This window comes from Gopherus evgoodei, chromosome 3 (genome assembly GCF_007399415.2).
Source record: "Gopherus evgoodei ecotype Sinaloan lineage chromosome 3, rGopEvg1_v1.p, whole genome shotgun sequence".
In the NCBI taxonomy this organism is placed as follows: domain Eukaryota; kingdom Metazoa; phylum Chordata; order Testudines; family Testudinidae; genus Gopherus; species Gopherus evgoodei.
In genome coordinates, this window is record NC_044324.1 from 51263510 (window position 1) to 51278976 (window position 15467).

General features: G+C 41.8%; 1 protein-coding gene across 2 annotated transcripts in view; it reads right to left on the reverse strand.

The window, feature by feature from the left end:
- Positions 1–15467, reverse strand: part of CSMD1 (CUB and Sushi multiple domains 1) — a 2060432-nt gene that overhangs the window by 88101 nt on the left and 1956864 nt on the right. For both annotated transcript variants that reach the window (XM_030555566.1, XM_030555565.1), the window contains exon 54: positions 5109–5282. In XM_030555566.1, coding sequence (XP_030411426.1) covers positions 5109–5282 — 174 coding nt within the window. The remainder of the gene's footprint in view (positions 1–5108; positions 5283–15467) is intronic.

A 15467-nucleotide genomic window follows, 5' to 3' on the forward strand; every position in this document is an offset into this window, starting at 1 on the left:
GGCATTGATGTAACTAAGTGCAAAGGTGCTGTCTAGCGTACTCAGTTATATTGCTATAATTATACAGGTATATTTTTACCAGTATACACACACACAGACAGGAGTCTTGCTGGAGCACAGCAAGGGGGCTCAAACATGCAGTATGTCTCTCTTGCTGCTCCTTTCAGCAGGTATCAAATGCTCTCTGGTCACTGTGGTTCCATACACTTGATGCTAAGGGCATCTTACAAACATTTTTTGGTGTTTCATTTCTTTCCTAGCACATTCACAGAGACATAGATTTTAAGGCTATAATACATATATTTAAATTAACATAAGTAATCTCATTGGCTTCAACAGGACAACCCACATGTGAGAAGTTAAGCACATACATTAGTGTTTGCAGGATTGGGGCCCAAGTTATTGTTGTACAGTGGGTAAAACTTTTCCAAACGAAAATGTATAATACGCACCAATAAGATAAACACGGTTGAAAAATAAATACGCTTCAATGAATAAAAAATTATTCCCATTGGAAAAACAAACACTACAAGAAATAAAAGGAAATAGTATATTGGAATCATTTAGGTGACAAAAATGATTCTCAGGAGGATGCCAGAAAGCTCCTTATTCTAGATTATGAAATAATAACTCTGCAGGAGATAATCATTTCTGTTGTACATAGAAACAAATAGATACACTACTTATGTTCATCATAGCATAGTTTTGAGTTACAGAAACATTGAAAGTACTTAATTCTCATTCTCAACTATTCTGCCTTAAAAAGTTAGGTTTGATCATTGTAAATTACATATTTATAAATAATAACAGCAGAATATTTCTCAGGATGTAGTTTTAATAATTGGAGAGAAGATATATGGATACTAACATATTACCACAATATCAAATATTACTTATAGAAAACTAAAATAATACAGAATCAGAGTACAATTGTGAAACAATACCAGTTCCTAAGTCAAAATTTTCCAGATTTTATTATTATAAAATACAATGTAATTGAAATGCTGTTTCTTAACAGCCCCAACAAACAGATCATAGCTTCATATAGCAGATATCTGGAATAGAACTCATGGTTTTAAACTACTTTAGCAGCATTGCACCCCAAATCAATAGAACAATAATCTTAAACCAAATCTGCATCAAATATTTCCTTTCTGTTCAAACTAAGTATTTTCTCCTGTATGACTCCTGACAAAATAGTGATTATTACATTTTAGGGAACACATCTAAATAACACCAAAGGATTCTTTAGACCAATAGTAATGGCCAACAGCATGATGTAGCTCTTTTTAAAGTGTGGTTTACTCTGTAAGGAGATTTTTTTTTTTAATGGCAACATGTTGCTATGTTGACTGTGTCTCTGTTTCTGTATCTAATAAGTTCAGTTTGCCAGTTTTTGTAACTACCAGCCTTGCAAATTCAGCCTAGGATCTGAAAATCAAGCTTGGTTACTTTCTTCTTGAACATCGCCACCTTTCTGTATGAATCATTTCTGTATGCAAAGTCTGTGGCATCTGTGCAATATCAGTGCCTTTAATGAAATACAGTCAATGATACTGTTGATGATGGACAAGAAGAAATAGAATCTAATTAACTCTCTTAGCTGAGTTGACACACAAGTGCAAAAATACAAAAAAATAGTAAGACCCCTCTTTTAAAAAAGCACAAATTCATACTTTAATCTATCTTTATTCTGCACAGAATTTACATGGGTTTTCAACTTTAAGTAAATTATTAAATCCCATTGATTTCAATGAGATTTAAGCACATACTTATGTGTTAACCTCAATCAGAATTCTTTCTTATCTCAAGGCCTCAAAGCTTTTTTCTTTTTTTTTTTCCTCACTAAAGTAGGTAGTGGGTATTTTTTTCTGTAGGCAAAGGTAGCAGTAACTCCAGTAGTTATGTTTTCTTAACACTTTCCAGTATATGCAAATATTTTAATTGTTTATAACTCTGCAAAATTTTAGCTGTTTTGGCTATAATTCCATGCTTGCTCTCTCAGGCTAATTTATATTAAGTGACAATTTCAGCATAAATAGTTCTGCATTTCCAAAATTAAGTTAGGGAACACTTGCTAAATGTTCCCTAACTTAGCACATGTTTGCCTAAGTCAAAAAAAATCCAACTCTTATGTTATCATCATGCTTTGGAACACAGACATTAAATTTGGCAAGGCAGTAGCTCTGGATTAAGGGAGATGACTTTTGCTCTCCCTGTGAAAATTCATCCTGACTTGGCCAAATTATAAGCCTCTGAAAAATCAAAAGCTCATAAGAGTTTAGTGGCTGGCTGCTCAAGTCTCTGAACATTCCAGTCTGCTGAGTATACGCCCAGCCCCAAGAAGTTCCCTATATATATTTGGATGGTACATAGGAAAAAAAATAACTTCACGATACCCTTTGGCCCATTGTCTGTGCTTGATACAGGTATGAAGTAGAGTGAGAACAAGGGGAAACACAATGAAAGCCCACTGTTACACATAAAGCCAGCATAAAGTCGAGACAGAAATGCAGCCCTTGCACCCTGGTAATGAATGGGCTGCTTTATGAAATTGGGAACCCAAAGAGCATAGATGTTGGCAGGAGTTGTGGCCATAATTACCATCCCTTATGGACACCCTAGGCACTTGTGCAAGATTTCAAACCATATAAACTAATACAAAAAATGTTAATAATATAGCTACCCCCATAAAGATTCAACTTCAGTCATGTAACACATTTTAAAAGGAAAACAGTAATAGATGTGTGAACCACGATTGAGATAATGTCAGATCAACCTATCGTTTGGAATTTTCTGACTTATGTACTTGATTTCTTCCTTATCCTCAAAGTCCATTGATCATTAATGTCAGTTTCTTGCATTTAACTTCCATTGTTTGCTTGTTTGTTTTTTTTTAAATCTGAGCAATTCAGCTTATGGAAATTGCAAGGGGTGGAATACCTGAAAACCATCGAGTATATACTGGTAACAATCAAGCCATATAAACTAGCATTGCACTTATTGTATGTATAAAATCTTCCTTAAAATTGCTATTTGACAAAGAAAATGTTATTTAGAAGGTCCTTCTTTCCCTCAGTGTGAGAAGTGGGAAAAGATTTCTTAGTGTGTTAATTACAATTTAATGATTCATTACAATATATAAGAAAATAAACATCATTTGATGCTAAATAGGAATCTCTTTGCTAATTGCTATTTTCCAGTCCCAGTAATTATGTTGCCATGCTAGTTAACTCACTTCAATTTATTCTGAGAGTGGTGACTGAGGGAATTGCTACCCCTCTATAGAGAGCTAAGAATCTAATTCCTCACACACTGAGCTTGAAATTGCATCTGCCAGCTCTGGAATATTATGATGATCTAATCACCACAGTTAATTATCATTCTTAGCAACAATCATTGTAATAAATATATGATTTTAATATACCTCTACAAGTGGTGATAATGAAACCAGCAATAACTGCACTTGACTTTATCACAGACTTCGTATTCCCATTTTTAGTCTCCCCAAAACATTCCTGCTCAGACATAAGGTAAAAAGAAATAAGTGTGTGCCATAAGTTTCAACACTATAAAGATATGGATTTATGGGAAGGAAAAAAACAGCATTCACATTTATTTCATGCTTAAATAATGACAACAATTTTTTTTTCAGTCCAAAAATATTCAGGTAAAACATACTAGCTGGCATATGTAAATAATTTATCTACTTTAGTATTGACCTACCATTCTATAACTCGCCTACTTAGAGTCCAGACTGGAGGCTTCTATCATTGCTATTGCTGATGGAGCAGAGGACTGAAAAAGACCCCCCACTTCAGAACTTTGCCCTTAGATTCACACTAATGGGGAGAGAACTGAAAACTTTCAAAGGAATAGTCAAAGAAGCACTCATGCTGTCTGCATTCGAGTGTAATTTGCGGTCACTTAATGCTATTCAATTATTCTTGCCTATGTTATTTCTCAGCTGGAATACAGCAATGAGATTTACCTGGGCATAAAGCCTTCAGCACTTGGGAAATTCCAGCTGGTACAGAACACTGCAGAACATCTCCTTAGCAACACAAGATATCATGAGCACATCAAACGTGTTCCCTGCTCTCTACACTGGCCTTCCACATAATTTTGAATAAAGGTCTCAGTATTATCTTAAGGGTGCTCCATGGCCTGGGCTCCAGATATCTAAATGATTGGCTAAAACTCCAGGAAGAAGACAGTAGTCAACAACTTTGCTCCTCTGGCTTGTTGGACCTCTCTACAAAAAGGGCCAAATTCATCTGTGTGGGAGAGAGCTTTCTTCTGGGCTGTCCCAAGACTGTGGAATGAATTCTCCTAGGAACTAAGGATCATTACAAATCTCAGCATCTTCTGCTCTAAGTGCAAAGCACATTTCTTTGAGCTTGTCTTCTCTAACACAAACACACACACGCAAAGTCAAAGAAATGTACCTTGCATTTAGAGCAGAAGGAGATGAGGTTTGCAATGATTATTAGTTCATGGGAAAATTTATTCCACAGTCTTGGGACAGCCCCCGAGTTGGAAGACTCTTTCATATACTACTAGAGCATGGATAAGTCTTAGGGCAATAAATAGTATATTTTCATTTTGATGCATGAAGATTTATCTGCAGACCTATACATTTCAATAAGAATAATGTACTCTTTTCCTTACAAAAACATTAGTGTAGTGAACCTAAAATCATCTAGGTTGTTTATGATGGTTTATTACTATGAATACAAAATGTAGGGCTGGATTCTCTGGTCCACCAAGTTCACATTGCACCACCTATGCAGTGCTAAGTACACTTTATATTGCTGGAAGCAGTCATATTGCCTCAGGAGAATTCTCTCTGTTTAGGACTTAGATCAGTGACATAATGGAACCTTAATGACAAGTGGGGCTCAATGCCTAAGAATCAGGAAGCCACCATTGCTTCCCTGACCGCCTCCCTTTTTCAGTGTGTCAGAGCAGAGCTCAGGTGCAGAGGATTCTCAAGCCCTAAAAGTTCAAGGTTTAGAACTTGATCCAAAGGTTTATGAATTCAGTGGAAAGCATCCTATTTGGAGTAAGTCCTCAAACAGGAAATGCTGAATGGAAATATTTCTTACCTCGGCAAGTAGGTAAAGGACTGCTCCACTGTCCATTGCTCCGGCACTGTGCTCGAGTCGCACCTTGAAGTAAATACCCAGTGCCACAAGTAAAGTTTACAACATCATTCAAATTGAACTCGCTTCCATTAGTGACTCCATGAGCTGGGTTCCCAGGATGTCCACATGTGATCGCTGTTAAAATGAAACAAACAGACTAACATCTAAATTGAAATGTGCAGGTCTATAGTATTGCTTGCATTTTTTAACCACTTCTTTTTTAACTTGAAATTTAGTCATACTTTCTATTTATGTACTGGTAAAGTAATAAATTGAAGGAAATAGAAAATAAATTTGTGGAGATTTTTCTATTTCTTTACAAGAAATGTTGAAAAATTTTCAGAAAATGTCCAGTATCTATATTTTACTTTAATTTTAACCACTGTACAATAAAATTAATATGACTATACATGAGTATATTTAGATAGATAGCATAATTTAGGCAGATCTGATATCTTTAAACTAGATCGTTTAAAACAAAGTCACTCCTCCTTCTCTTGTATGATTCCAAGTGTTGTAGTGACAGAATCCTGTACTCCAATCTGCGCAGATTTTATTTAACACATCAGAAACACAAGCCTCTTGAATAGTAGGATTTTAAATAATGTTGATTTAAGGGAGAAGTCAGAACCCAGTACTAACCTTAGTAACATAAAATCTGATTTTATCTACCAGAAAGTTTTGGATCTATTCTGCCAAATATTATTTCAAATAGATTTTCTGAATGTAAGGAAATAATAATAATAATTAATAAAGTACTTTGGTTTGTGTCTTCTCATAAGGAATTCTATCCTGCAGAGACTTATGCATATGTTTAACTTTAACTATGGGTATGTCTACACGGGCAAGTTTCTGAACAAGTTACATCACTTTTATTAAAGAGATGGAATTAAACCATGGTTGCATGTCCACACTGTACCCTTTGTGATAGTGGAGCGCATTCACATTAGCAGCTCTTCCAACGGCAAAGACAGCAGTGTATTGTGGTTGCTATTCCACTGTGCAGCTGGCTGCAGGGTGCTTTGAGAAGGGATTGCAATGCCTCATAGGGTAGACACAGTGTCACACGATGCAGGTTTCCAATCCCATTGTTCCATGGGCAACCTACTACATTGCCAGCTGCTTTTCAACTGAAGTGTAGGGGAAAGCAGAGTGTGGGACAGGGAGTGTATGTGTATATGGAGGGCAGGGGAGATAGTGTGTTTGGAGGACTGAGAGAGTCTTGCTGTTCAGCCAGCAACAGGAAGCAACCAGTCCTGAGGCGGGACAGGGCCAGATCCAGGCACCAGCTAAGGAAGCAGATATTTGGGGCGGCCAATACAAAGGGGCAGTACTCCATCCACTATTGGAGTGGCCTGTCCTGGTCCTTGGGTGGGACACTCTCTTTCTCTTTGAGCTGCCACCAAAGAGGAAGAGAGAGAGTGAAGGATCCACTGCTGAACTGCCGCCAAAGAATGGAGCAGCGTGACTGAGCTGCCGCCAAAGTGCCGCCAATCAGCTTTTTTTTTTTTCACCGTTTGAGGTGGCAGAAAACCTACGCAGGGGGAATGGGAAACCCCAACATCAGCCCCAGCCCTCTCTCTCTCTCTCTCTCTCTCTCTCACACACACACACACACACACACACACACACACACACACACACACACACACCTGCCTCTGTGTTCAACAGCACAAGCATTCCACATTAATGGTTTGCTTTGTGTCCCGGAGCAGATCAGCACAGCATGCAAGGGCTGTCAGAAATGCTGCTTTGAAAGGGGAGAGGAGCATATCCCCAGAGCAGCCGACTTCAAAACAATGAGCAGAGCAGCCATTTGAGGGATTATGGGACTCTTCCAGTGGCCAACTGATTGCTTTCTGTGCTGTAATATGTTTATACTGCCAATACGCTGCAGGAGCCTCTGCGCTTTAAGGCTTATGACTCTCATCAAGGTGGGTTTTTTTTTGCAATCCTGCAACTGAGGAGTTCTGCACACTAAGTAGGCTGGCAGTGTGTGCAGGGCTGTCCCTAGCCATTTGGGTGCCCTATGCAGGGCCTAGGAGGCAGGAGCCGTAGGGAGCCACTTTTGGGGGCCCCACAGGCCCAGAGTGGCCCATGGGATTAGCGGGGGCCAGGGAACAGCCTGCTCCACTTCCCTTGCCCTGGCCCCAGCCAAGTCCCTCAGAGGAGAGGGTTTGGGGAAGGGATCCCCCATTCACCGGTAGTAGCAGGAAGCGGAGCAGCCCGGCCCCAGTCCGCTCTACTCCATCAGCTCCCAGCCACAGTGCTCTGCTTCCTACCGCTGGTGAGGTGGAAAGCGGGTGGGCCGGGAGTGGAGCAGAGGGAAAAGGGTAAGAGGCACGGCAGAGGGAGTTGTCCAGGGCCCCACACGCCCCCAGGGACAGCCCTGCCCCTTGTAGGGGGTGCCAGCCGAGGGATAGGGCTAGTCACCGGGGCTGGTGCTACCACATATGCAGCATGCAGCTGCCTAGGGCACCATGAAATTTCAGGCAATTTGGTACCCCAAATTTCATGGTGCTGTATGCAGCTGCGTATGCTATATATGCCTAAGGATGACCCTGAGTGTGTGCACCTTGGGAGTTATACTGCAAAAAGCTGCTTTACTGCACAGTAACTTGCCAATGTAGACAAGGCCTAAGTGCCTAAGGGCTAAATTTGTTGCTATGCTCATACAGGATGCCACTGTTATAAACAATAGTTTAGAACTGCACTACTCTGCATTGTATCTAATTGTAAATCTTGTGGTCAATGGAACTACTCATCCAGTCAAAGTTATGCATGTCTCAAGATGCTGGCCCTGGGTTGTGACTTGCTCTGATTTGTATAGCATGAAACACACTGATAGAGGTTAATAAATATTAAAGAAATGAATATCTAGAATATCTATTCATTAACTGCTTTAATTCAGAGAGCCAAATCTGAATTGAGTCAGTAAGATATACAGGGGCTTTTTGCTCTGCTCTTTATGGTACTTGGGGAATCCCTGGAAATTCTGTGAAAAGTAGCAAAAAGGGGAAGGAACCAGAGCCAACGATATATGTGTGTGTGTGTGTGTGTGTGTGTGTGTGTGTGTGTGTGTGTGTGTGTGTGTGTGTGTGTGTGTGTGTGTGTGTGTGTGTCATAAGGAAAAATAGTTAAATCAAGTTCAGAAGTGCTTTATAATAAACTGGAATGCCATATGGGACCAGATCAGTGATCCATTTATATCTAGTATCTTGTGTTTAAGAGCAGACAGTATCAGATGCCTTAAGAAAAAGTTTAAGAAACCCAGTAGTAGACCAGTTATGAAAAGAAATATCCTTTACATATTTTTATTCTAATGTAATTGGTGTTCCTATTATTTACACAAATGTTCACTGTTTTTAAAATCTTGCTAAAGACATCATCCTCAATATTATCTTACAGTAATGAGTTCCACATATAAATCATGTGTTGCATAAGAAAGCATTTCCTTCTATTAATTTGTTCCATAGTTCATACAGGATACAACTACTAGGAACTATATTTTTAGAGTACACTTATAACTTTTGTACTCTTATTTTATGGTCGGGCACTGGCCTATTTCTGTGACAAAATGGAAAGAAAATAAAAATGAAAAAAGAAAGAGGTTAAAAGCAGAAAACAACACAGACGTATATTTGCATCTCTTTGACATTGTGTCAGTAATAATGATTGTATCATTTAAACATCTTGTTTGTTGCATTTTTTATTTCTTTGCATTTTACTTGAAAAAATTAATGTGTGTTTCCTTTTATTTTTACTGGGTGTCTAACTGCCCAAGACCATTTTCAACATCAGGAACAATTTCTTGGATGTCAATGTGAGTTTTCTTCTACAAAGGATTAAAGGCCAGATCCTCAACTAGTGTAAATCAGCCTTACCAAAATCACAGAACCATAGTGATTTATGCCACCTGAGGATCTGACCCTAAAAATCTAACTATGTACTATCACGGATCCACCAACCAGTGCTATGCCTTAAGTTATGGAACAATTTCAAGGAGGAACCCCTTCAGTGACTGACCCCCAAAGGTCTTCCTCCAGGGTAAGCCTTGCAGCATCACTGCCTCCTTGACTGAACCTCAGGGCTTCATCATTCTTGCTTCAGATGGTGAGCTCTGCTCAGTTATTCCAACTGAGACAGACTTGTATACTCTTCAGTGATTAATGCACCTCATCAAGTATTCACAGTGACATGCAAACAGTGTTGTCAAAAGAAGTAGGATTTATTAGTCAGCTGGAACACCCCATAGGAAGTCCTTAGATTAGCATAGAGAAATGGAGGTTGAAGCTAAGGTTTCCAACTTTCTACTTGTCCAAAATCAAACACTCTAGCCCTTCCCCTGCCCTGCCCCTCTCCTGAAGCCCCGCCCCTTCTCCAGGCCCTGCCTCCACTCATCCATCCCCCCTCCCTCTGTCACTTGCTCTCCCCACCCTCACTCACTCAATCATTTTCACTGGGCTGGAGCAAAGAGTGTGGGAGGGGGTGAGGGCTCTGGCTGGGGGTGCAGGCTCAACGGTAGGGCCAGAAATGAGAAATTAAGGGTGTGGAAGGAGGCTCTGGGCTGAGGCAGTGGGTTGGGATGCAAGAGGAGATGAGGGCTCTGGCTGGGAGTGTAGGCTCTGGGGGTGGGTCCAGGGATGAGGGGCTTGGGTTGAAGAAGGGGAATTTGGGCTGGGATGGAGGGTTCAGGGTGGGTGAGGGCTCTGGATGGGGGTACGGGCTCTGTGGTGGGGCTGGGAATGAGGGGATTGGAGTGTGGAAGGGTGCTCTGGGCTGGGATGGAGGGTTCAGGGTGGGTGAGGGCTCTGGATGGGGGTATGGGCTCTGAGGTGGGGCTGGGAATGAGGGGATTGGAGTGTGGAAGGGTGCTCTGGGCTGGGATTGAGGGGTTAAGAGGGTGGATAATGATGGCTGGGGCAGAGGTTGGGGAACAGGTAGGGGGCCAGGGGTGCAGGCTTCGGGCAGCGCTTACCTCAGGCAGCTCCCAGAAGCTGCGACATGTCCCCTCTCCAGCTCCTATGCAGATGCACAGACAGGCGTCACTGCGCGCTGCCCCATCCACAGGCACCGCCCCCAGCTCCCACTGGCCACGGTTCCTGGCCAATGGGAGCTGCAGAACCAGTGCTTGGGACAGGGGCAGTGTGTAAAGCCCCCTAGTTGCTCCTATGTGTTGGAGTCAAAGCGGGTAAATGCTACTGTTCAGGGAGCCGTGCAGAGCCATGGTAGCCAGTGAGCCTGACTTAGGCCCCTGTGCTGCTGACTGGACTTTTATCGTCCTGGTCAGTGGTGCTGACTGGAGCCACCAGGGTCCCTTTTTGACTGGGCATTCTGGTTGAAAACTAGACACATGGAAACCTTAGTTAAAGCATACACCATTCTGGTTAGCCCACAGCCCAACAAAGCTGCAATAAACCCTATTGTTCAAGCTCTATGCCTCTCTCAGTCTGACCTCCTTGGTCAGTTCCCAGATGAGAGCCCAGACTCCTTCCAGCAGTTACGTCTCATAGCCACTACCTCACACCTTCCTAGTCTTTTGTTCTTGAACTGGCATCTTTCCTCATCTTCTGTGCTAAGAGGCGAGGAAATACATCTCCCTTTTGGTCATTGGTTTCTAGGTGTCAATGTCCTGATGATTGGATTTGCCATTGTCTTAGTTTCTCCAGCGATATGGGGTCAGCCTCAGCCAGTCTCTTTCAATTACTCCTTTGGGCTCCAACAGCCAGGTGACATACATACCTATGTCTCTTAGCCTACCCGGAGAGCACATCATCCTTCACTGCCTTTCCCCTTAGGTGGATGCCATGTATAATATAGGGGAAATTGAGACCCACATATGATTCATAAAAATATTGCAGAAAATTCTGCAATGTCACAATAACATCTAGCTATTATACAGGAAGTGTTGTATGCTAGCTCAATTGCTTCTATCTTTTAAAACTACTACAGATTATCAAGGTTTTAGAATTTCAATAAACAAGCCAATTTCCAACACATCGGAAATCATAGAACACGATATCTACTTAATAATATTATATTTTAAGGGCGATGTTTCCTGAGACCATCGATGATATACAGTAGGCTCTTGCAACATAAAATTGAAGTCTCCTATAAAAATTCTGAAAGTGAAGGTCATTTGTGTTTAGATTATTGTCTTTTTCAACAGATGCACATTTCCAGTCACTCTGCTTCTGTTTACACCCCTCATTACTCTTGTCAGATGCTGCTTTTTGTGATGTCTTTCAGAAATAAAAGGTCTCAAACACTGAGTATAACCCTAGCACATCACCATTATTGTTGTTGTACATCACTGACCTATTGAGAGATCAACACTACAGTTCTTGAGCTTGCATAAGAACTACAAATGCTGGAAAATATAAAAAGAAGACAAGGCGGGCAATTTTGGTATTATAGTATTTTTCAATCCCTTCAAAGCTTTTATATATAGTCACAGAGCTTTTATGTATTTTAAGTAGCCGTCAGGATTTTTTTTTAATTCTAAGGTCACTTTTGATAGCATCATGTCATGCAACTGGTGCATTACAAATCTGACCTAACCCTCTTCTCTATTCCCCAATTCCCTCACCCCCATAACATACATAATATCCTAGTTATAAGTATTTCAAATATGCCCTGGTAAAATGAGATCTCGGTACCAAAGATGGAAATCATTAAGGTACTAAATATTTGGACTGGATATTTTCAGCAGTATCTACACAGGTCAGTGTATTACTACTTTTTATAATATTTTCTAGTTTTTAAGATTTGTTTCCTTACAAATGATATAGGATTGTTAGCTCTAGAAACTGAAGATCTCTATTTAAGAAGAAAAAAACTACAATTCAGAAGGCATAATGGCAATACAAGCTTGCTGACCTTACCCCAACAATAAGAACCAACCCCGAGTTTCCACTCTTATGGGTAAGACCATATTTTAGCCATATTGTAAATGTGTCAATTCTGGATCATCTATTCAGCCCAGGTCAATGTTGACCAAAAGGTCTTATCTGTTAACTGTTTGGTGGCTTATGTGAATTGAGAAGAGGGAACGGAGGAAACACATACCGAAACTCTCTGTTCCATTGGAGGAGGAAAGCTTTTCCGAGTGACTGTTTCCTCAGTCTGTTTCTGGAGCAATAATGGAGGTATTTCTTGTCCAGGTAAGTAGCAATCAAGTCTATTGTTAGGGTTCCCCAGTGACTGAATATGTAGTCGAGTACTATCAGGTCCATTTCCTGGCTAATGGGAGCTGCAGGAAGCAGCAGCCAGCATGTCCCTGCAGCCCGTACCGCTTCCTGCAGGTCCCATTGGCCGGGAATGGCAAACTGCGGCCACTGGAAGCTGCGGGTGGTTGTGCAAATGTAAACACACTGTCTGGTGGCCCACCAGCAGATTACTCTGGTGAGCCGGATGCGGCCTGCAGGCCGCAGGTTGCCCAATGCTTCCTTAGATAGATGATGACTGTAAGCTGCCCAAGGATCCCAGTATATCTAATGTAGCAGAGAAAACAGCATGGATGGTGGCATCCACGGATGTCCTCACCAGGTGGGTTGAAAAGCCAAATGTGGGTGCACTTTGGATGCCCCCAAATGTTGTTTAGGTGAGCTGTGGTATGAGGTAAGGAGAGATTGCCATCCTCCTCACTGTCTGCCTCTTCTCTGGAGAATGGTGGGGCTGACAGGGAAGCTGGTGGTGAGTGTCCCAGTGCAGAGTGTGATCCCAGTGATTGGGATGCAGTTGGAATAGCAGAGCCGATACCGAGTAGCAAAGATTCTGGCATCTCAGTTACCTGTAGATCTCTGGAGAAATGAAACTTCTCTGGTACTGCAGTGAGGGTCAGTACTCCTAGGTTTTGCTGCTGCAGGCTCACTGGTATCGAGGGAATTGGTGGAGTAGGCTGAGGTCTCTCATGCAACGGGCACCAGAACCAGGCTCACTGGAATCTCTTGGTACTGTTGCCTGCCAGTTTTGCAGAGATGGTACAGTCACTTTCTCTTTTGATCCAGTGTCACATGAGTCTTTTGGCTTTGTTATGGTACTTACTCATGGTTCCTTGGGTGTCTTATGAATGCCATGCTGCGATGCTGCCAATACCATCAGTGAGGAAGTGGCTGATCTTGCCAGGGAGCTCCATTGGCCAAACAAGCCTTCATATCAGGGGCCTGCAGCCCTTTAATTAGGAGCCTTGTGAGGGGAGTCAGTAGATTTTTTCTTAGGCACCCCTTCCTTGGAAGTTGATGGTCTCTGGGTTGACCATAGTTCACAAGGAGAACCAGGATCTGGATCAGAGGCTGGTCTAAGGGAACTCTCCACCATTAAGAATTAAATTTTTTGCTTGTGGCTCTTCTTTGTCCTGACCTTTTTGGCAGAAGCTGCACTTCTCCGGAATGTGAGCCTCTCCAAGGCACCGGATATAGAACAAGTGTCCATCACTGATTGATACTGCCTCTCTGCAGGAGGGGCAGTGTTTGAACCCAGGGCAGTCAGGCATAATCCTTGACAGGGGGTATTCCCCAGTAAGCAGGGGAGGGAAGGTGTCAGCATTGTTAGGGAGAAAAAGAAAGGTGTAAGAAATTAAAAGAAAAAAATGAGAAAAAAGAAGAAAATGGGGAATGGAGAAAACGGAAACTCTACTTAGAAACAAAGAATGGAAACTCTATCATCAACTATAAAATTACAAAGCAAACTGATATTTGATTTGGACTGCTAATCACACCATCTCAGGACAAGGGTGGCTGAAAGGAACTGAGGGCAATTTGCCTGTATGATGCTATATTGTCTTGATGTAAGGCATGAATCAGGGACAGAGCGTGTGTGGGCCAAATGGGCACTGCTATCTAAAATTTCTGATCAGAGGTGCAAGAATGCAAACTCATCTACAGTAGAGCACCTGAAGGGACACTGCTCGACCAAGTAATCATGATTACCCAAAAAGAAGTAGCCATCAAACACCAGTGCATTTGAAGGACTATATAACATAAATGGCTTTGTTTCTGCAGACATGTTAATTTATCATCCAACTTTTGACATTTATTTTATGCTTTTTGTGTTTCATTTATAAGTTGGAAGAATTTCAAATAGGTGAATGTAATAACTATTATTTAATTTAAAGTTTGGGGGAGAAACGAGGGAAGTATTGTTTATGGAAAATGCATTCTGTGATTGGTGCTGGTCTTTCAGAGTACCAAGTATAGCAGCTGGGTCAAATGAGTCCACTCCAGGATTTGGTTTTAACTAGGAAGTTCAGTTAGCTACAAACACAAAAGCTGCATGCTCTATTCTCTGAGCTGCAGGATTAAATCAGTGATCTGTGTGATCATACTTTAAAACCATATAGTGTCTGTGTGATTCATCCAGTAGCTCCTAATCAGCTAGGACACAACATGCAGGAGACCAATCTTTCATAGGAAATGGACCAAGTCTGCGGAGGCCATTGCCCACAGAAAGAAGTGTGACACAACTCTCAGCAGTCAAACCAGAATGAAAAACTCATCTCTTTGACTTAGCTTTCCCTTGATTAATTCTTATCACACCCAAACACTATCACAAAAATAAAAAAACAAAATATTTGTCCAATAATCTAATCAAATTACTTCTCCTACTCCCGGAAAGAAAGAGAGAAATACATTGTTAGTAGTTTTTAATTATTGGGATGTGCTTAGATGGACACACGTGCTACATATGTTTGTAGACAGACAGACAGACAATTATTTGCAGCTTGTACCTCTCCCTTCTCTTATATATTGGTGTTGATATTGCTACCCTTCAACATTCAGGCCAAGATGAGAGGAGGCACGCAAAAGCATCTAACTTACTTAAGGAGAAGTGTGACAGAGTGCATGAAGTGAGTACCTAATGCGAATCTGGAGATGGATGGGCACAAACCCACTCACAGATAAAGGCCCCTCCCCGCAGCCTAAGGGGAGGAGCCAAATAACGAACAACAGGGACAGGACTGAGGTCAAAGGGTCGAAAGCATGGAGCCAGAGGGGAACGCTGAGCAGAGAACTCGACACAACGTCCACTTCTCCTCGAAAGCATTCAGGTAGCCAGCAGACATGGCCCAGAGGAACTTTGCCTGGATACCTGATCAAAGGAAGAAGTGGAAAAGGGTCCCAGAGTTGCAGAGCACCTCCCCATCCAACATCCTATTCCTGGTAGGGGGATGGCCACCTTGGTCAGTGCCAGGAGGAGGTTGACAAGGAGGTCTTGTGACTTCATGGGGCCACAGATGGGGTATGCCTAAATCAGGAAGTGTGGGGGGAAATGCAGCCAGAACCTAAGAAGACAGTTCTGAAGGAGCCAGAAAACAGGCTG